The sequence below is a fragment of the Antechinus flavipes genome, chromosome 3 (assembly GCF_016432865.1).
Source record: "Antechinus flavipes isolate AdamAnt ecotype Samford, QLD, Australia chromosome 3, AdamAnt_v2, whole genome shotgun sequence".
Classification (NCBI taxonomy): domain Eukaryota; kingdom Metazoa; phylum Chordata; class Mammalia; order Dasyuromorphia; family Dasyuridae; genus Antechinus; species Antechinus flavipes.
The window spans coordinates 5,038,159-5,060,098 of record NC_067400.1 but is presented as its reverse complement, the minus strand read 5'-3'; the positions used below and the strand labels follow the sequence as shown (position 1 = coordinate 5,060,098).

Sequence of the window (21,940 nt, the reverse complement as noted above, 5' to 3'; positions counted from 1 at the left end):
GTGTAACTTCAGCTGTTCTGAGCTGCCTTTCTTTCCCTGAGGGCCAGTGGTTGGGGGAGGGGGTTGGAGGGCCAGTACTTTTCAGGAGTCAATGAAGTGATCTGTACTCAGGCTCTCTGTAATGCTTTCTGTTGTCTTCTGAAATGAAAGAAAAAAAAAAAAAGGATCTAGAACAGTGAGGGGAAGTTTATTAAAGAGAAATGAGACTCGTGACAGAAATCATATTTTGAAAATACTCTGAATTATAATATAATAACAAAATAGTATAATTATATTAAATAATAAGTAATAAATAAATAAAACAACATTATTAAAATAACAAAATTAACAAAAATATAATGTAATATAATAATAATAAATAATCTGAATCTGGATTGGATTTAATGTAGTATTAATACATCTCTAAAGCATGAGCAGAATTGTAGAGAAGGAATGGTAGCTTTTGGGCTGAAAACCCCTCTCTCACACCCTAACATCCTGTGCCGGATCTTTACCGAGGAGGGTCTTTTTTGTATTTTTCCAAAGACATCTTCTGTTTGAAAGGGCAAAAGGTAAGGAGGTGACTTCAGGAAATGCTGCTGCCAGATTCTTATCACTCCTTATCACTCTTATCACAGGGTGCCACGGAATCCAGAAGCATGATTTTCAACCTAGGTTCATCCATTTTTTTTTTTTTTTTTGAAGAGAAATTCAGAGCTTTCTAGAAGGCCTTTGTTCCTTAAGTCTTTAGAATCAGCAGCTAAGAAAGTAGCTGGCTCCTCTTCTCTCAAAGACCATTTTAATACTCATTTAATTAATTAAAATGAAATGAAAATACATTTTAATCCAGAAATAGTGTTTCTTGAGAGAGTGGGAAGGTGAAGGATCCAGGAAGGAGAAAAGGGAGAGAACCTTTAGAATCATGAACAAATCTTCATGCTATTTAATAGTAGAGTCCTGGAAATTCTCTGCTGGTGTTTCCTTAAGTGTATTTCCACTGAGATGTGAAGATAAATTAGTTCTCATCTAAATTTTTCTGCTTCCAAGCTGTGATTTCCTCCATTTGATGGGAGGGTACTCTTCATTCAGGGCACCTCGTCCATCTCTTGGCATCTTGGGAGCCATCCAGGTCACTTCCTCCATGATCCATGAGGACTTCGTGCCTATGAGGCTGGTTCTGTCTATTCTGCACCATATGCTTCTACTCATATCAGCATATACATAGACATTAAGGGCAACTCTATGTCTTCATCACATCGAGATGTCCTTTCAAATCCAGGGACAAAACAAAATCAAGCCTCGGTAGGGGAAGAAAATAAAGTCTTTTTGGCCGGTAGTAACAGTTCAGCAAACAAGATTTCAAGGCCTTTTAAGTAGAAACACTCATGCGAAGCAGTGGTTAGCACATCTGGGCTTGCCTCCCTCCTAGTTCTTCTTCTTTCATCAGGGGAGCTATCGTGCTTGGGATGTCTTGGGTCATGAATCCAATTCTTCCATCTCATTCAGCACTTCCCACTCTTTCTCAGGAAATTAGCGAAAGAGAACAAAATAACCCTCTTGGAAAATGGAATAAATTCAAAGATTCGGTAATTAGGAAAACAACATTAACAACAAGCTTTTTATCTCCGCTCCAAGGCCCATCCCTATTTTAATTAGCCTTTTCCCCCTTCTCTTAATATTCCTTAGTGGCCTTTACTTCTGGGAAGTGAAATCATTTTATAAACATGATTTGACCTTTTAAAGAATCCTCCCAGCGTGGGCCAGTGGCTGATTTTGATAGGATTTAACAGGGCTGAAAAGCATCTTCAAGGTCACCTTCTCCAAACTCCTGTTAAGGGGCTCAGAATAAGAAACTGAGGAAGCCAAGAGAATGACTCGGCCACTGTTACAGGGCACTAAGGGGTCGTCGGGGCTTAAGATGGTGAATCTTTGCATGGATCCATGGATGACTTTGCCCAAAGTGAGCCTGGGAAAGAGTGACAAGCCCTTTCTCAGTTCTTTTTGCTATTTGACCTGGAGGCTTTTTAAACTTTACTTTTCTAAATAATAAAGTCCAGAATGAGTGGGGCATCAAGAAAAACTGGACATTTGAGAAACGTCAGGGAAAGCATTTGCCCCCAACGACCCCCTTTCTGGAAGTTCCAGGAACCGCATCCACGCCATGTTTCTTTTATGGTTTCTCTTGTCCTGGATGGCCAAAAAGGCTCCTGTCCCACAGCTCCCAGCTGGGACGTTTTTTGAATGTGAGACTGGGCTTGAATTTTAGTTTGCTCCCCAAGACCTTCTGCAAGAACTCATTAAAATCACAGCGTTTTAGGAAATTGTGAGACACACAGCAAATTAGGAAAGTGCGTGACAAGGGTAGCTGCCCATCCTTGCCTTTCACTGCACTGCCACCTAGTGGGCAGCAGGGTTCGCTCATCTGGGCTTGCTTCCCTTTCTCTTGCCCTATTTCTCTCCATTTTCCTTTCCACTTCCATGTCTTTTTTTCTTTTTTCCTTTACTCCATTGTCTCCCCATTTCTTCATTTCTTTCCTTCTTTCCCTCTTCCTCGTATTTGTTTCCTTATCCAGATTTGAACTTACTACATCTTCCCCTTCTTTTTAAAATATCCTTCTCTTATAAAATCCTTCTAGAATCAGAGATTCTGGTTGGGCCAGGGTAAGGCCCTGCTTCTTGGGAGACCTATTTCCTCTTTACCCAGAGTGAGTGTTAATGCTTACGCTATTTCTCTCGCAGCCACGCGCGTAACCCCAAACCACTAGATATTTGACCGTTTTGCTGCGTCAATGGGACTATTTGCTGTCAGCCCCTTTTTATGCAGAGGGGCAGGAGAAGAAACGTTCTGATGGTCTTTTGGGAAGGCCATCCACTTAGAATCTGGCACTGCCAAATCCACAAAGTAGATCATTTGTAGCAAATTAATTCATATTGAACTACCTGGTTCTTTTCTCTAAAATCCCTTGAAAATTCCGGTTTAAATCATTTAATCTGTGGGCCAATAGACATTTTATCAAGCGTGTACTTATCTATGTGCCAAGAACTATACTGAGCAGTAGGGATACAAAGAAAGGAAAAAGACCGGCCCTGGCTCAGTCTCACAGTCTAGTGGGAGAGACGGGATGAGAACACGAGAACAACTGTGTACAAAGAAAATATGTAGAGACAGACTGGCGATAATCGATAGAGAAGGCACCGGGAAGAATAGGAAATTGCAAAAGTTACAGGGGATGGATTTTAGCTGGGGCTTGAAGGAAGCCAAGAGGAAGAGATGAAAAGGGAGAGCTTCGAAGGCAAGGAAGAGCAATGAGAATGCCTTGAGTTGGGAACTGGAATTAGAATTGGAACCTGGGTTGTCCCCCGCAGTCCATGGCCTCCTCTCAAAGCTCTTCCATTCCCAGGATGGCAGACTAGCTGCTCTGGGCCCCCTCTGTGGTTACTTAGGGACAGAGCTGAGGGGAAAGCCGTGATTCCTGCCTTGGCGCCCATAGAGCTGTGCTAGCAGCTGAGGGTCAGCATTTCCATCACCAGGAGCAGTGCGTAACCATGACTCTTCTTTCAGGCCTCCACCCCCCACCATGGTGGATGCTGCGGACTCAGACTACACACACTTCTCAAACCAGCATAGTTCCACGCGGCCATTTTCCAAAGCTGAGTCATCTCACAAAGGTAGGAGCGGGAAGTCCGGCGTTCTCAGGACCCGTAGGCCCTGGGAAGCAGGCGGGGTGAGGCAGCTGCATGGTCAGGGATGATTTCCCATCTGAGACCATGAGCTAATTCATTGTTCTAAATTTGGCAATGGAATTATTTTGTAATTTTGGAAGAAAAGAATAAATATTTTTAAAATACCAGCTATATACTGAGCACTGTGCTAAGTACTTTACAAATAATTACAAGAACTTTGAGAAGTAGGTGCTAGTATTATCCCCATTTTATTGAAGAAAGGAAGAGAATCAGAAATGAAATAAATTTCTCAAGGTCACACAGCTTGTAAATGTCTAAGGTCAGATTTAAACTAAGGTCTTGTTTCCTCCAGGCCTAAGCTGCCTGTGGGAGTGTAGGGAACCGAGGACCTAACATTAGTGGGTAGGAAATAGTGTCTTGTGTGTATTTTTTTTTTCCCATAAAATGATATATACCTCTTTAGTCTAATTCTGGATATTTGAGTATTTAAGTCATAGTACATTTGCTCAGTAAAAGTCAGGATCACAGAGTAACAAGTGGCTCTAGAGGCAAAATTGACCATCCCAGAGCTGGACAAGGAATCCTTTTGCATTCAACTTGATATGAAGGTATCCAGGCATCTCCTGGAGTCTTCCAGAGATGGATCTGCTCCCCTCCTCAACTTCTCCCCCCGTTCTACTTTTGCTTCTATAGGCAGGGAGTTTTTTCTTACTCAGAGTATCCATGAGCTCATCGGTATCAATATTGACTCCCATGAGGCAGCCCTTGTTTTTTTCCTACTTGCCCATCATGAGGTTCTTTACTCACTGATTCAGTCTATTCACAGGTATGTTGTATGATTTTTGTTCACTTCTCCCATAATGTCTCTCGTAACGACTCCCATAAATGTCACTGGGGGTACTCCGAAGAAGTAGAGAAGTGATCTTTCTCATATTCTCCTGGCTTTCTGAGGACGTTTTTGGAGCACTTGATCCAGTCACTTAGTGGGGTCTCATTGTTGCCACATGACCAGCCCATCTTTTCCATCCATAGGCTCCTTTTAAATGATATCCTTGACCTTCACTCCTATGTCAGTTCTTTGAATGTCGTGGGTTATAGCTGATACAAGCCTGCCATGAACTCCTTAGACGTCTCAGGACAACCCACCTCCCCCCAAAACAGCAAAACAGGAAGGAAAGAGCATTACCTTTCAAGAAGAAGTTGCTCTCCACCTCAAGACTCTCTTGTCATCCATTAACTGCCTAAGGACTATTTTAGTATGTGGGTGTACAGGATCTGACATACAGTAAACACTTAATAAATGCTTTGGCATTCATTGTCACCCTTTGTGTACTTAGTGTATATAACAAGCATGTATCTAAATTTCTCTATCAACCACCTGGCTAGCTCTCTAGATTTTATTTCTCAGATACTCAAATTTGTATTTCTAAAATACTCAAAATATTTTTCTAATCATCAGTAATATAGAACTTTTTTTTTTTTATATGACTATAGATAGCTTCTTCATCTGAAAACTACTCCTATCTTCTGACCATTTATCCATTGGGGAAATGACTTATATTCTTATCATTTTGACTCAGTTCTGTGTGTATTTGAGTAATGAGGCCTTTATCAGATTTTAAAAATTGTTTTCCATCTTTCTGCTTCCCTTCTAATCTTGGTTACATTGATTTTCCTTGTACAAAAACTTTTTAATTCAATCTATCATATTTTTTCCAGTTTTCATTTCATTTTTTCTATCTTGTTTGGTCATAAAATCTTCCCTTCTCCATTTTTCTGACAGGTAAACTATTCCTTGCTCTCCTAATTTGTTTACGGTTTCATTCTTTATGTCCTAATCATGTACCTAGTATATGGTGGGAGATGTTGGTCTATGTCAGATTTCTTCCATACTGTTTTCCAATTTTCCCAGCACTTTTTGTCAAATAATGAGTTTTTTGCTTCAAAAGTTTGGAGCTAAATAAATAAATAAATAGACTTGTTAAATAAATAGAGGGAGAAATTAAGGTCCTCCATTACTATAGTTTTACTGACTATTTCTTTATGTAACTCACTTAACTTCCCCATTAAGAGTATGGATGCTATACCATTTGGTGCATGTGTGTTTAGTATTACTATACCTTCATTATCTATGATATCTTTTAGCAAGATGACGTCTCCTTCCTTGTCTCTTTACTTTGCCAATATTGAATTCAATGACCTTAAGGTTCCCTCCCTTTCTAAATTGATGATCATCTCAATATGGGTGCAAAAGATCCGCCAGCTCACCCAAATGCTACTCAGCTTGCTTCGTTCTAAGGGAAACTGTTAAACAAAAACTAAAAACAACCAATTTCTGTGTGATTCCCATTCCATGACCTTTCACATGTGCCTTAAATTGAGAGACAAAGCAGTACGATACAAAATATGATAGACCTGAAGTTCAACACTCTGGGTTTGATTTCTGGCTTTGTCGTTTACTACTTGTGTAACTTTAAACAAATTACTTTCTGAGTTTCCGTTTCCTCATATGAAAAACTGAAAGTAGTGGTGAGGGAGGGAGGTGGACAAAATGACCTCGAAGGTCCCTTCCAGTTCTAAATCGATGGGACTAATTCTTAAAGACGCTTGAGCAGATCGACTAAAAATCAGAGAAAAGAAAAATGTTCTCATTAGCTAGAATATAAATAATGGACTGTCTGGAAAGTTGTATCCAAGGATTTCTCACTGACTTTTTTTTCTCTGCATTTCTTTTTCTAGGTCACCGTTCTAAACAGTAAAGACCAAGAACCGGCCTTGAATCTGGCTGCCCGTAGTCAATCTTACTGGATTATATCCGATGCCTTCCTCATTTTGTTTCATTTTGTTCTTTCTCCTAAGTTTGCACCACCAGAACTGTGTCCTCTCAACTCTCCCCTGGCCACTCAAAGCATATGTTCATTTTAAAGGTTCTCATTGTTTTTGCTCACTTGGGCAGTGTAGTACTCTCTAGAGCATCCATTCCTTTGGCTGAGGGCTTTGGAATCCCATTGCGATCCAAACTAGCAGAGGGAAGAGTAGGCTTTGATACCTCCTGGTTTTTATCACAGAAAAAAAAAACTCTTAGAGGAAATCATTTTAATTATTTGCGCACTGGGTGATATTATGAGAGATAGCACTTACTCTGCTTTGCAAGAAACTACATCCCCTTGAAAAAGCATGACATACAAAGGGACAGATGACTTGATACAATGGGGAGAGATTCCCAGAATCAGCAGAAAGCGGAAAGATTCCTGTTATATATAAACTCTAGCCCAGTAGGAAAAGTGCTACAGAGCTTTTGCCTTGGCCTGAGCTTCCTTTCATTTCCTCAAGAATGGAGCTTGGTAGATTCTCTGTGGTAGAGCTCAAGTGACTTGGAGGGGTAGCCCTTGGTGTAATATTTGGCACTAGTTACACAGAGGTAATGCTGTATATCATGTCATAAAACATTTGTTGTTCCCTAGTAAAGCCAATCAGGAAAAAGGAGAGCACGGATAAAACTCCACTGGCCCCAGAAATGCCTTTTTTCCTCCCCTCCTTTTGTTTCCACTTAAATAATTTGATGATAGTGCTCATGCGTTCTTGGCTCTGAGAACGTAATCTTCCTTGGTTAGAGAGTACTTGTAGCCATCCTCATTGTCTCTTTGGCCTGGTGACATGGTGGCTACTTTCCATGTGGGCTCAAAGATGATGCAGATCCGTTTAACCCTCCCATGCGTGCTGGCTTCTAAGTCTTGCTGCTGCCCAAGTAAATATTCTGGATAAAGAACTCTTCAGAAATAGTCGTCTTAATGTTCAGAAAACAGGAATTAATTGATGCCTTAGAGAAACCCAGTTTCTAGCCTTGATACTGCTCTCATGGAAGCTCTTACCTTCCTTCCATGCTTGTATAATGGAAATGGAAAATAACCAATGGTAGTCACTCGTCAATCCTGTTTTGGGGGGGATTTTCTCTTGGTGGTATGCACTCTGCGTGTTGCCAAGTATTCTCCAGATAGAAAGGTGTGAGTGGGTAAAAGCTAACTAGGAGGCCATGATAAGTTGGTGTTCCCCACCACAGTCAGTTCTGAAAACAGACTAAAATGAAGCTCTCGTTCTGTGTGAGTGTCATGAGTGTCTATAACTCGTTAGTTTGAGAACTAATTGGTACTTGGTGAATAGGGAGAGAAGCAAGAGGGGTAGTTACTTATGAAACTAGGGGAAAGCTGATGTCTCTGGAAATGACATCAGTTCATGAGGAAAAGAAAATTTGAAGGTAGAATGGAAAATGGAACCTGCCAAATTCTGAGTTACCTGTAGTGAGGCCTCTGATACTCAAACATAGAAACTGGCCAGCTCTAGCAATCTGGGTATTATTTTGCCTGCCTGGTTGTTTGTGTCCCATGTTCTGGAAGTTTGCCAGTCTCGGTGACTTTAAAGAAACAAAATACACAACATTTTTAAATTCATAATTTAGCAAACAATATCTGCCTTTTTAAAAACTTGAGAAATGTTTATTTTTTCTACTTTACGAAACAGTCACAATTTTCTCTTTCCCTGGTCTCTCTCATGTTTTCTCTAGTTGTATTTAGTTCCATGAGGTGTCTGCAGAAGATGCTTCTGTGATGAAGCCCACAGTGTCTCGGATACCTCCCCAGATTCTGCCCGTGGCTCAGCCACTGGCATTGGGTTTGGACCGAGAGTATGATTTTCTGCTGTAATGGCTGGCCAATTTAGCATCACTTTAGAACAGTGAAAAGTGTCTAGGCTTTGAAAAGAGAAGAGTTTAAATATACATTAGCCCCTTTGCCTATGTGGAACTAAAACCATTTCATTTTATTTAGAGGAGCAGTTTTTTTTTTTTTTTTCCTCACCAGAAAATGGAGTAAATACCACAATCCATTCAGTTGAATCCCACTCTTCTTCCCTTGAAATCTAGACCACTGTGGTAATGTTAAGTAATACCAAAAAGGTCAGTCCTCTGCTCCAAACCCAGGGCAGTGAATCAATCAAATGGCCTTGTCCTTTAAAATCTTTTATAATGAGATAGCAAATCTTTCTTTCACTCTTCTCACCCTCTCTGGGCCAAACTAACCCCTGTAGGCATATTATTTTATGCTTTAAACCTGTGACTCCAAACTCCCCAGCCCATCAGCTTTTGTCCTTTTATCTCAAGAGGCTGGACTATTGCATTCCCCTGATTTCATTTCTTTGCAGTGCAGGGACTTGGCTTGCTGGTTCCTTCCCAAATGTAAGTGGGGGGTGGGGGAGGAGCATATAGGAAAGCCACTGAATCCATTACTGCCATTCTTCCAGTCATCCTCTCCTTCTAATGGGACATGGATGATCATAAGCTAGTGCCAACTGGATAGGAAGGCAGAAAGTTCACTAGATGCTTAAATTTCAGTCAAAAAATAAGATCCTTCCAGATACATATTCCCCCACTCTCCCCACTTCCCCCCAGGTCTGGGGCCAAAAAATTGTTAGAAAATCTGTGGGAGAGATTTAGAAATTTAGACCTTAAACTTTGAGATTCCTTTCTCTTTGTTACATGTATGGTCTATTACAAAGACTGATTTCATGTTAAAAAGGAAAGGCCAACAAGAAGCTCCCTTCCCTGGATCACAGTTACCATATTGGTCCAACATCAAATGTTGCATCTCTGTGGTGGCGGAGAAGATCCTACAGTATCTTCTGATTGCGTGTTTCTGATGATTGTTCATACCTTTCTACATTTTAGGATTTGCCAGGTTGGGGAGTTTTACCAGGAACCAAAACAACCAATCTTGGGTGGTGTTTGTTTTTGTTGTTTGTTTATTTTATTTTATTTTTTTATATAATACTATTGGAAGATCTTCTGTACATTGAATCCTGTGCCAAATGTTTTATTTCAGAAACTGCTGTTATCATGGAAATATTCTACTTTTTTGTGTATATGTTTTATTTTATATTCAGGGGCTTGATTTTTTTCTAAATGTTGCCTCTATGTCCATTGGCTTTGGGACAGTTATTCATGTTTTCAGTGCTAATTTAAAAAAAAAAAAAGAGGAAATATACTAGTCATAGCTGTAGGAAGCCCCAATTGTACTATAGTGCAACCCCATTATACAGGGGCCTTTAAAAAAAAAAAAAACTTATAAACAAAGCAGGATTAAGTCCAAGAAGGAAATGGGTCAATTCTGGGCAGCAAACACATAGGAAAAGTGTAATGGTCAAGTTTCCCTGGATGCTGCTCTTTTATCGTAATGCCTTTTTTATTTCCATACATACAAATAAGTGGTATCCCTACAAAAGGAGTAAACCCATTTAGTTCCAGATGACATTTATTTATTTATTTAGTCTGCTTAGAGTCAGAAAAGTGACTATGGAAAGTGAATCTCCTTTCCTGTGTCTCCAGTGGTGCCTGCAGGTCACGAAGCCATATTTGCTTCCCTTTTATTGACACCAGCAAATCTTCCTTCCTCTGGGCCCTATGCCAAAGGGGAGCTTGATGGGGCCCTGTCCTGTTAATGCTGCATTGAGCAGAGTGTCAGCTAAATTCCTCTTCTTTCTGATGCAAGGAGAGAGATCAAGAGATGTGGAGAAATGTTGAAATCAAAGGTGCTCCTTGGTGCTGTCAAATCAAAACTGGTCCTCGGGAAAGGGGATCTAGAAAAGTCAACCAGGGGAGAGGAAACCAGGACACTCATCAAAAGAGTCACTTTTCTGATGAAAGTTGCACTTTAAGACAAAGAAAGAGCGGTGTCTCTAAAGAGCAGTATTGCCTTAAACACGTTTGACTTTACAGTCAAACATATCTTACTTCTTAACTGTGAGCCCCAGCCAGCTCTCCATTATCTCTGCTCATGGAGGGAAGGGGCCATCCCTCCATTGCTTGGAACATCTTCCTCCCGGGAGCAGCAAGTATGTTACAGATTGTATGGTTGTGTAGTTCACTTCTGATCATTTCATTTCTTAATCTATTGAATTAGTCGTTCAATGAACAAAAACTTGTGGGAGGAAGAAATCCAATTCCACTGGACACACATTTATTAAGGGGCTAATACGTAGCAGACGTCGTTCTTGGCACCGAGGTTACAAAGATAAAAAGGAAACAGCCCCTGCTCCTCAAGGAGCTTCTATTCTACCGAGGAGATATATATACACAGTAAGGAAATACAAAATGAATGATACCTGCAAGAAGTGGAAATGTTCAGTGGCCTGAGTCTCTCACATTCCACTTCATCAGTTCCAGAATAATTGAGTTTTGATTGCTCTTGTTAAGATATCTCTTTTAAATCTTAGTTCTCCTTTTGGTGACTTTTTACTCACCTGAGGAGGTGGGAATGAATGAACTCATTTTATTTCAAATGGAAGGAATAGCAAATATAAAGAAAACCTTCACCATGATTCTTCATAGGAAAGAATTGGCCTTTTTTTTTTTTTTTCTCAGTTTGAGTGAATCTCAGTTTGTTTTGAAAGGTTCCATTAGTGCCACCAAGGGAAAAAAAAAAAAACACTATGGAAATAATCACTTTCATTCACTAAAATATGTATAATGAGTATCGCTCACCTCAATATGCTGTAAATGCCATCCAGTAGTATTGCCTGGTCTCACACACATTATTACAGTCATATAACTGGAAACTCCTAGAGGAGTTTGGCAAGCCAGATTATCTGGACTTGGGTTTTCAATCAAGTATTAGCCCTAACACTTGAGTAAGACAGGAAGGGCCTGTCTTACTCTCTTCACACAATAGCTATTAAGGAGCTCACTTAAAATAATGGCACGTTGAACGTTGCTTCCTAATAATCTGGATTATTTTGTGGAGGGTAAAATGCAGTGAATGATTTGATGGGACAATCATAAAAGTTTCAGAACTTCCACCTTTCCAGAAAGACAGAAACATTAGGAAGAAAATGTTTTGACCCAGCCTGTAAGAGTGATTTTGTACTTTCTCCATGGAATTTCAGTCCAATGGATGCCCAGTGTTCTCTAAAGAGTTTCCAGCTGTTATATGAAACACCTTTTAACAGCAGATTTCTTTGCCTATTTTTGATGAAGTGGGTCTTCAAGATGGCGGTAGCCCTTGTAATATGTAAGCCCAGTGGCCTGTTTCACTAATTACAAAGCAGTCCACAAGGTATCAGTTAAAGCTTACTGCCTGTTGGCTACAAGTTTGAATAAGTTTTCATTTTGAAGTCTGAACCTTGAAAGAAAAGGAGTGAGGGGAGCGGCTTTTAAAAAGGATTCCTAGAAATGTGATTTTTGAGATAAATTTGTGTCTGCCTAATGCCTTATACTGAAAAAGTCACTCCGTGATGCAATCACTTTAATTTCAATTCTGAAATATTGGAAATGGCAAAAGGGGAGGGCATAGGACAGGCATTCTTAGAAACTGAGAGGTGAACAGCTGTTACTCAGATGGCTGTCTTCTCAGGACTAGGAGCACCCTGACCTCAAATGACACACGGTAGACACTGTGAAAAGACATCAATAGATTGTTTGGTGATTTGAAAGGATGTTGAAAATATTTAAAATCGAGATGCAGCGGTACCCTGAGGCATTAATGACTACTTTATGAGTACCAGTACAATTGAAACCTTGTAATATATATTTGATAGTACTTGGTAGGCTACAGGGAACCTACAGGAATTATGCTGGGGATTTTCAATAAAGGTATCCCTCCCCAACTCTTTTTATTACAGGTAAATTTTGGCGGTGATAGACACATTAGGAGAAGTTGTAATGAGTGACTGGTTTTAGTCACTCTAAAAGGTGACTTTTTAAGGTGACTTTTTACCTGCCGGAAGGTACAGATGGACCTTCTACTCATTCCTTGCATGGGGCCATGGCCAGCAAGTTGGTCACCATACCCCATAGAGTGGCCATTTCCTTGCTGAGACTTTAATAGGAAAGTTCTTGAGGTGTTTGTGACTGACCAGATGTCTCCTGGATGGCTGGATGACAGAGCTTTGTTCAACATCCTATTTTACCCTTGCTTGAACTTGGGGCTTCACTCTGTAAATTACACACTTACAATAACTCATCTATGCAATCGACTCCCTCTCTCTCCTTTCCCTCTACCCTTTTCCTTCTCCTTTTCTCTCTCCCTCTCTCCTCCCCCTCTTTCCCCAATCTCTCCCTTTTTCTCCCTCCTTTCCTCTCTCAACTGATCACATACTATTTTCTTTTTAAATCAAGTCTGACATTGAATTTAATGAATTATGTTTTGAACCAAAGGGTCATATGTGTGTAGACCCGCTTGTTTTGTTTCCTGAGGTGAACAGTCTTGCCCACCTCTCTTAATAAAGTTGTCCTTTTGGTTAGCCACAGCACTGGTCTCCATCTTTACTTTGTTTCATTATAATGGCTTTGAAAATATTGCTGAAGTAGAAGGCTTGGGATAAACATAGTAGGAAACTTAGCTCTTTACGCTTCACTATATCTGTCATTTCTTCTACATGAATCCTCTACATTGGTACAGATTGAGGTACTCATGCCTTTTTATACCATCTTCTATAGATCCTCCCTATATGATCCATATAACAGTCTGGAAGCTTTCTTCTAGGTCCCCTCCCTAACAGTGTCATATGAGTTAACTGTCATCCTTATTTGCCACAGGAACAATCAGCTCACCCTCATATCTCAAATGACATCCCTTAAAACCCTTTCTGTAAAGTCTTACTGCTAATATGGCCTATTTGTGCCCTTTTCCTTTGGATCACTTGAGTTTTTAATTTTTTATTGCTGGTGGTATATCATGATACCCCGTCATTTCATATCAATACACACAATGTAATTGCATGTTAGGGGGACTCAGGGACCCCAGAAATGCTGAACAATTTCCTCAAATCTCTAACTCTCAGATCATATAATTCATCTGCAATGATTGTTCAAGGATGCAGAGGGGACAAGTGTTGTTTGACTTTTCCTTGTATGGTTGTATGTGTTTTGATGTGCAAACATGAAACCACATCATGAAGCAGTCCCATTGTATTTATATGAGAGGCTTAGAACCTGTTTTATGTCAAAATAATATACTGGAGTGTTATAGTTCTCTTTGGGGCGATGTGTGTGAGTGTACTTTCTCAAACCCTTACTGTGTGCCAGACTTAGCACTAGGCCCTGGGGAGAAAAAAAAAAAAAGACAAAAATAAAAGACCTTTGTTCAGGGCTAGGGATTGATTTTTTTTTTTTAATTCCTTTCTTCAAGAGTCTTTTATTCTATTTGGGCCACAATATGTACATATCGAAATAAACACAAAGTGAAATGCACATATACAAAGTAAATAAATACACCAAATATACAAAGAAAATTGATAGGGAGACAAAAGTAGTTTAAAGCACATGGAAAGACCTCAGGCACATGGAACAATTATGCTCATCTTGGAAGGAAAAGTCAGCAGTTCATTAAGCATTTGTTAAGCTCCTGCTGTATACCTGGTACTAGGAGAAGCACTGGAAACAACAAAAAAAAGGGGAGCAAAATGGTCATTGCCTTCTAGGTACTCACAATCTAGCAAGGCTTTCACAATATGTGAATATACAAACAAGCTGTAGAAAGAACAACAAAGGAAAGCTAATGTAATCAGTAGAGATCAGAAAGGTTTCCCTTATAAGGTGGGATTTTAGCTGCTACTTTTTAGGAAATTAGGGAGAAGAAGTACTTGGAGAGAATTCCAAGAATATAGAAAAACTAGTGAAAATACCCAGAGTTAAGAGCTGGAAAGTTGTTAGAGAAGTAGTGAAGAAGGCAATGTCACTGGGTTGTAGAATGTGTCTTTGATTGTAGAATGTGTCTTTGACAGAAGCAAAGAAGGATGAAGAGAAGGAAAAGAAGGGTGGGGAGGAGGGAAAGGAGAAGAAGAAAAAAAAAAAGAATACACAATCTCATGTGAGACATGCATGAAGGTGGAGATTGTAGGAGGCATCTGGCAAATGAGAAAATGAGATGAAATTCTCAGCAATTACTTATTTTTTCTCCCAATGAAGTTCTCAACTGAGAAGATGAGGAGAGAGGAAGCAATGGGCATTTTGAAGAGGGATGTAAAGATTTGGAAACATTGTGATGTTGAGGGAGCTAGTGAGTGAATTAGAAAGGTGAAGACCCAATGAGAAGATAGTGATTCTAATTAGTGAAGGTAGGAGAGCATTTGAGGCATGGAAGCAGCCTGTGCAAAGGCATAAAGATCAGAGCTGGGCTGTGTTCTGAAAAATAGCAAGAAAGTCAGTTTGTTTGGACTATAAAATGCGTGAAGACAATAATGTAGATTAAGCCTAAAAAGTGAAGGTTGGAAAGGGCTTTAACAGATAAAGAGAAAACTAAGTTTTGTTTTTTGTTTTTTGTTTTTTTGGTTGTTGTTTGTTTTGTTTTGTTTTTGTTGTTGTTGTTTGTTTTGGTTTTGGTTTGGTTTGATTTGTCTTAAAGACAAAAGAGAATTACTGGTCCATCTTGAATAGATGAGTCATAGGGTCAGACATTTTCTTTAGCAGCCTCACTCTGGCACTGCATAGATAATGAATCAAAGAGGGCAGAGACAAGAACCAGAGAACCTGATTAGAAGGCTTTTGTGATAAGCTAGTTAAGAGATAATAAAGAGAAATAGCTAGAGAAATATACTAGAGGAGTGACTGAGCAGAGAGAAGAGAGAGAAAAAAAAAAGAGGATCATTGTGGAGGGAGAATCAACAAGAAATTATCAACTAAATGGATTCTGGAAATGGAGGCAAATGAATAGTTACAATGGCTTGGGCTTCAAAAGATCACAACATATTTCAGAATTTAGGGAATAAAGAAGGATATTTTTTGGATAAAAAGATAATGAGCCCTCTTTTCAACATTTTGAGTGTGAGATCTTTGGAGTTGGAGAAGTTGAAAACATCTAATAGATAGTTGGGAATAACAGACTGGAGCTCAGTAGAAAGACTAGACCCAGACTTTTAGATCTGGTAGTTATCTAACTGGAGTTCACAATTAAGACTATGAGGTCCAAGAAGGTCACCAAGACAAATAGAATGGAAAAAAAAAAAAGGATGATTCAAGACAGAACAGTAAGGTCCACTCAACAGTAAAGGAATTATTTCAATATGGATGATGGAGCAAAGAAGTGGTCATATGTGCAGATAAGTAGGAGGAGACCAGGTGGGAGTTGTATCACAAAATCCTGAAAAGGAAAGACCATCCTTTTTGACATTGTCAAATAAACCATAAAGATTATGAATTTTAAGGACTGAGGGAAAAAGGAAAGAGAATAGTTGAAAAGGTGAATTAGTTCAAAACATTAATGCTGCAAGAAATTTTATAGTTTGAAGGAAAGCCTACTAGTCTGAGAGTCAGAAGAACTGGCTCTTCCTCTAAGCAGCTGTCTGACTTTGGATAACTCACATCCCCAGAGGGCTGAAGAACCCTGACTTATAAAATATGAGGGTTGGAGTGGACAGTCTCGTTGTCCCTCCCAACTCATACATTCCATATTTCTATCCAAGACAATCCTTCTTGTGATCAATAACTCCTGGAAGAGATGCACCATTGATTGATGGTCACAAGTCCTATCTTCAATTTAATTAAATGTTGGAAACACTAGTTATTAATATGAAAAAAAAAGGCATCTTTCCATTGAAACACTGGGAACAACAGGGAATTGAACTCATTTCCTTAAGGCATCAAGCCATGCAGATAATCTGTCCTATGTTTTCTAAGAAAGGAAAAAATAGATCAGCCATTCATCAAAGTGTTTAGTACTTAAATGTTGGTGTTTATAATAATACAGTGACTGTTGCTCTCATATGGCTTATAGGATCTACTTCCTTCCTCTTTTTCCTGTATTTATTATTATTATTATATTGTTACAACACAAACAGCTTTTCTCTCTTTGTGACCTTGGGTTAAAGATTCAAGTATGTGAAAGCCACTACAAGCATGTTTACAATAGGGATCTTAGAGAGAAAGAGACAGGGTGGCAGAGATGTAAATATCACACTTCCCAATGAGACAGGTGTTTAATTTTCTGGTTTCCTTTTCTACCAAGGTCACTGGGAGAGTTGTGGATAAATTTACATGAATGCTAAGAAAAACAGAAATATAGATATATGAAACATTTACATAGAGATAGACAACTGGACAAACCCACGGCTCGTAGTTATAAATATCAATCATTGAGATGTGTTTGCTAATTAAAGAAAATAAATGTAAATGATTCTGTAAATATCCGTTCATCAGTATGTAGGAATATTTTGAGATGATTTGTTTAGGCTATGAATAATGGAAGTTTTTTTGGAATTTCTTCATTTTTTCTCAAATGCCAGCAACCAGAAGTAATTAGGTTTCTGAAGCAAGGTCAGTATAGCACAGTAGAATGGAAGATTGGCAAGGAAAAGCTCAACTGGGATTGGGTGGACACATATGTTTGAAAGTAGTAGGGACTTATTTTCCTCAGAATTCTCTGAATCTAGACACATGGAATGGAAAATGCAAACTCTGCTTCTGTCATATATTATTTACATTAGTTTCTTCTACATCCCTGGTTCACTGGAAAACCACCAGCCATTCTTTAAATGAGTGCAGCTTAAATTGTCCTAAGGCAACTCCGAGGTACCGCTATACACCTCTCAGATTGGTAAGATGACAAGAAAAGATAATGACGAATGTTGGGGGGGATGTGGGAAAACCGGAACACATGCATTATTGGTGAAGTTGTGAACTGATTCAACCATTCTGAAGAGTATTTTGGAAGTATGCCCAAAGGGCTGTCAAACTGTACTTTTGATCCAGCAGTGTCTCTACTGGATTTATATCCTAAAGAGATCTTATAGGAATAAAAAGGACCTACATGTGCAAAAATGTTTGTAGTAGCCCCTTTTGTAGCGGCAAGTGATTGGAAACTGAGTGGATGCCCATCAGCTGCAGAATGGTTGAATACATTATGGTATATGAATGTAATGAAATATTATTGTTCTATAAGAAATGATAAAATCAGCAGATTTCAGAAAAACTTGGAAAGACCTACATGAACTGGTGCTAAATGAAGTGATTAGAACCAAGAGAAAATTCTACACAGCAACAAGATTTTATGATGATCAACTGTGAAGGACTTGGTTCTTTTCAACAATGAGGTGATTCAGGCCATTTCCAATAGACTTGTGATGGAGAGAGCCCTCTGCACTAAGAGAGAGGACTGTGGGAACTGAATGGGGATCACAATATAGTGTTTTTGTCTTTTTGATATTGTTTGCTTGCTTTTTATTTCTTTTTCCTTTTTTCCCCTTTTGATGATCTTTCTTGTGCAGTATGATAAATGTGGAAATGTGCATAGAAGAATTGGGTATGTTTAACCTATATTGGATTACTTGCTGTTGAGGGGAAGGAGGGGAAGGGAGAGAAAATTTTGGAACATGAGATTTTGCAAAGGTGAATGTTGAAAATTATCTTTGCATATATTTTGAAAATACAAAACTAGTGTTAACAATAATAATAATAACAAAATAACAATAATAGCAAAACAAAAATAACACAATAATAATAACAAAAAAGATAAAAGTGGAGGGAAAGATTGTTTTAAGACAAGTAAGAAAAATTGTAACAGAGTTGAAGAATTCAAATTTATAATGATGATGTTTTATGGTACAACGGACAGAGGCCTGAATGTGGAGCTACCAAACTTGAATTCCAGTCTCAGATCTGTTACTTGTTAACTATGGGATCTGGGGAGGCAATTACCCTCTGAAGGTTTCAGATAACTCAGTAAAATTTTAAGTTACAGAGCAGGTGCTGATCTTCTTTGGGAGAGGGAAGGGGCTTAATTTTATTTCTTTTTGCCCTCTGGCAAATTTCCTCTGGGAGTTTCCTCCACCAAAGAAGTCACAACTCTGATCCAAAAAACAAAATGCTGGATATTTGTGAACATCAAATAGAATTTTGAAGTAAGTATAACAGGGAAGAGAAACAAAGTCTTAAGCTCTACTAAGAATATATATACGTGTGTATATACAATGACACAGATACATATATGCATTTTTCAATGTTAACAACTATATGTCTGTCAAGGTGGATATAGATACAACTTACACTGAAAGTTGCTTTGTGGAAGAGAATAGTGTTTTCTATTGAAACTGAAAACTTTTGAGTATTATAATAAGTACTTAAAATTACATATGAACTTTGTATATCAATAATCATCTGTTCTGAAAGTGATACATCTTACAGCTCCTTCTTAATTCATCTTCAGACTCTTTCTGTGGGGCATAAGCTGATCTTATTTCACTTCTAGGCTGGATTTGATTTTAGGTAAAGATGTCATGGATGAAGAAAAAAAAATCTGTCATGGATTGGTTTCATTTACTTTAATCATGTGGAAATGAACTCAGATTTAACATCTTGCCTCCCTTATTTGGAGGTTAAGCACTTGGGAAGTGTAGAGCTTTATGAAAATCTCCTACTTCCCTAGGTCTCTTCAGATGATAGTGTACTTTCATTATGAAATGAAAGCCAATGATTTCTTTGAATATCTCTCAGGAAATGATAAGCGTATAAGAATCCTACAAATAGATTTTTAAAAATCAAATTTGTAAGTATAGAATGGGGGGAGTATTACAAGTTAAATGTTCTAAGGACACATTTGGGGTTTTTAAAAATGCTGAATGGTTACTATGAGTGAGTCTATTATTATACAAAGTTTTAGAAGATGATGAAATATAGAACCCTAATGAAATAAAGTATAATTGTTGTTATCTGGTCATATCCTAATGATGATGATGTTGATGATAATGGTAAAAGCATTCAGCACACAATCCATGTAAGTCCTACATAATTATTTATGGCTCGTGCCTGACCTACTTCCAAAAGGATCTTGATGTAGCTGGAGGATTAAAAGAGAGCAAGAAAATGTCAAGACTTGAATCCATCTTCCCCACCCCTGCCAGTGACATTCCCAAGGCACAGGATTGGTCATGTGCCTTTCCTGGACAAGAAGCTTCAGGAGTTTTACTTTTCTCTTGCCTTTCTCCCTTTCCTCTACCTAGTTAATGTTCAACTTTGGTTTATTCTTTCTCTCCTCCTTAATTCCCCTTTTTTTGCCTCTCTACTCACACAACTCCCACTCTAGCTCAGGACTTCTGCCCCTTTCATCTCTTCTATTACAATAGCTTTCTAATTATTCTTAAAATGAGACCTGAAGAAAGTAAGTGATTTTTCTAAGATCTTAAGAGTCAGTGAGTAGAAAATCTGAAATTTAAGCTTAGAGTCTAAAATTTAAGTTCAGTGTTTTTTCTCCTGGAAAAACAACAACAACAACAACAACTGGATGAATAGATTGAGTTATAGGGAGGTCTCTTGCTTATTGAAGCAAATAACTTTTAAATCAATAAAACTAACAAAACCCAGAATGAATTGCTTCTTGAGGGAGGGAGTTCCAAGCCATTAGAAATGTCCAAATAGAGTCAGGATGGCTCCTTCTAGAATCATTAAGAAACAAGTTCTGCCATTACAAGGTTGAAGTTTGGGCTAAATGGCCCTGAAGTTTCCTTCCAATTTTATAGATTATAGATTAGTTTAGGTTTAGGGGCTCTAGGCATCCTATAGCCAGAGAGCATTAATTGGTTACCTTGATGCAACTGGAAACCTCTTATGGCCAAGAGCATTAGGCTTTGACTTGGACTACAGAGAAAAAGTGATTGGTTAAAAAGATACCCAAAAGAAGAAAAATATATACCTAGGCTTTTGATGTCTTTTCATAACTGCCCCTAAGATCATTAGGCTTTTCCACCACATGCTAGAAGTATCATCATTCTCTGGGAACACATTATGGTAAGATTGAATGGGGTTTTAATAGGCTACATGCTTCATTGACTTTGGGGAAAGCTGAGTAGGGAGACTTGGTTCTTTCCCCTGACCCATCATTGTGAATTAACTTATAGGAGATGATGTTATCTTCCAGAAAGTTGGTAGGGTATGGTTATCACCTCTTCTAAGGTGAGTTTTGTAGGAACATTTGACACTGGAGGCAAATTTTAAATGTAATCTTTGTTCTAATTGCATCATTCAGCAAAAGGGAGGGAATTATTACAAACATTAAAATAAATGTGCGGTTTTTAAGAAAATCCATAAGAAAAGTTACAAAATATTTGTGATAAATGACTTGCAGCTGCAAAGGCTAAGTAAAGAGCTGCCATAACACATGAAATTTGATCCATTTTCTTTAAAGAATCAGCCAGATACATTGGGAGTAGTCCTATATTTATAATGAAAAGTGATCGATTTCTAGTCTAGCTCTGTCATTTATAGATGTGTGAGCATAGGCAAATGATTTAGCCCCTCAGACCCTTGATTTCCACGTCTTTCAAATAGAGGTAATACAAATCTGTCTCAAATCTATTAACTAGCTTTTTTTTTTTTTTTTGGAGGGGAATAACAAATGTTTGATCACCACAGCTGGCTGCAGAAGTTTCTGTGGGTTTTGCTGTTGTTAATTCTAGGTCCAATAATCCTCCAGCAGAGCCCCCATCAAGATGTTTGTAACATTCAGATTGCAATCTTATTATTTGTCTTCATTTGTTCACCCTACCAAATCCTTGCTCATGTTATTTTTTTGATCAGATAATGGTTGGCTTAGGGAAGAATCTCATTGCTCAATTGCATTTCATAAAATTCTTGTATTTTGTATACTTCTGTTTTATCTACTTATGGGGAAATCCACCTTCCAAGAACATAAAAGGTATCATATTGAGAACAGCATTAAAGTGAAAAAAAGGGAGGTCAGTGAATGGATGAGTCACCTTACATTTGTGTTTCACATTTCTCAAAAAAAGGCCATTTGCCAAAGCTTGGAGACACAAAGTTTAACAAAGAAAGCTATTAAAAAAAGAAGAAAAAACTTTGTGGATTTTGCTGGGGAATAGGGCAGTGAGGGGGAAGCCTAAGAAAGTTCAAGAATATTTTCAGTAATGACCTGAAGAGAGTGTGCTAAATCTGTGTTTCTGCTGGTAAGACACAATAACCTAGAATATACAAAGTGTAAATAACACATTTCCATTCTCCAGGTTTGGGGGAGAAAGAAATGTTATTTGGTTAAATAGAAAGGAAACTTCAAGGGGGAAAAAAAGAAGAAGAAAAATGTGAAGAAGTAAGGGAATTATCATCAGTCTCTGTTGGCTAGAGAATTGACATGGACATGCACAGATGAGACGTGTGTTGACATACTTTACAAATGTCTATGGATCGGAGGGCCTTTCTATAGAGAAGAGAGCTAGATAAACTCTGTTTCACAAATTCTTTACTTCAGTAGCTAATAGTGTAAATCCAAAGCTGCCATTAAATGCCTCA

At 38.5% G+C, this 21,940-nt stretch overlaps 1 protein-coding gene across 2 annotated transcripts in view; it reads left to right on the top strand.

Moving 5' to 3' along the window:
* Window positions 1-12,957, top strand: part of CCDC50 (coiled-coil domain containing 50) — a 79,230-nt gene extending 66,273 nt beyond the window's left edge. For both annotated transcript variants that reach the window (XM_051991638.1, XM_051991639.1), the window contains 2 exons: window positions 3,542-3,648; window positions 6,403-12,957. In XM_051991638.1, coding sequence (XP_051847598.1) covers window positions 3,542-3,648; window positions 6,403-6,422 — 127 coding nt within the window. In that variant the 3' untranslated portion in view covers window positions 6,423-12,957. The remainder of the gene's footprint in view (window positions 1-3,541; window positions 3,649-6,402) is intronic.
* The last annotated feature ends 8,983 nt before the right edge of the window (window positions 12,958-21,940 follow it).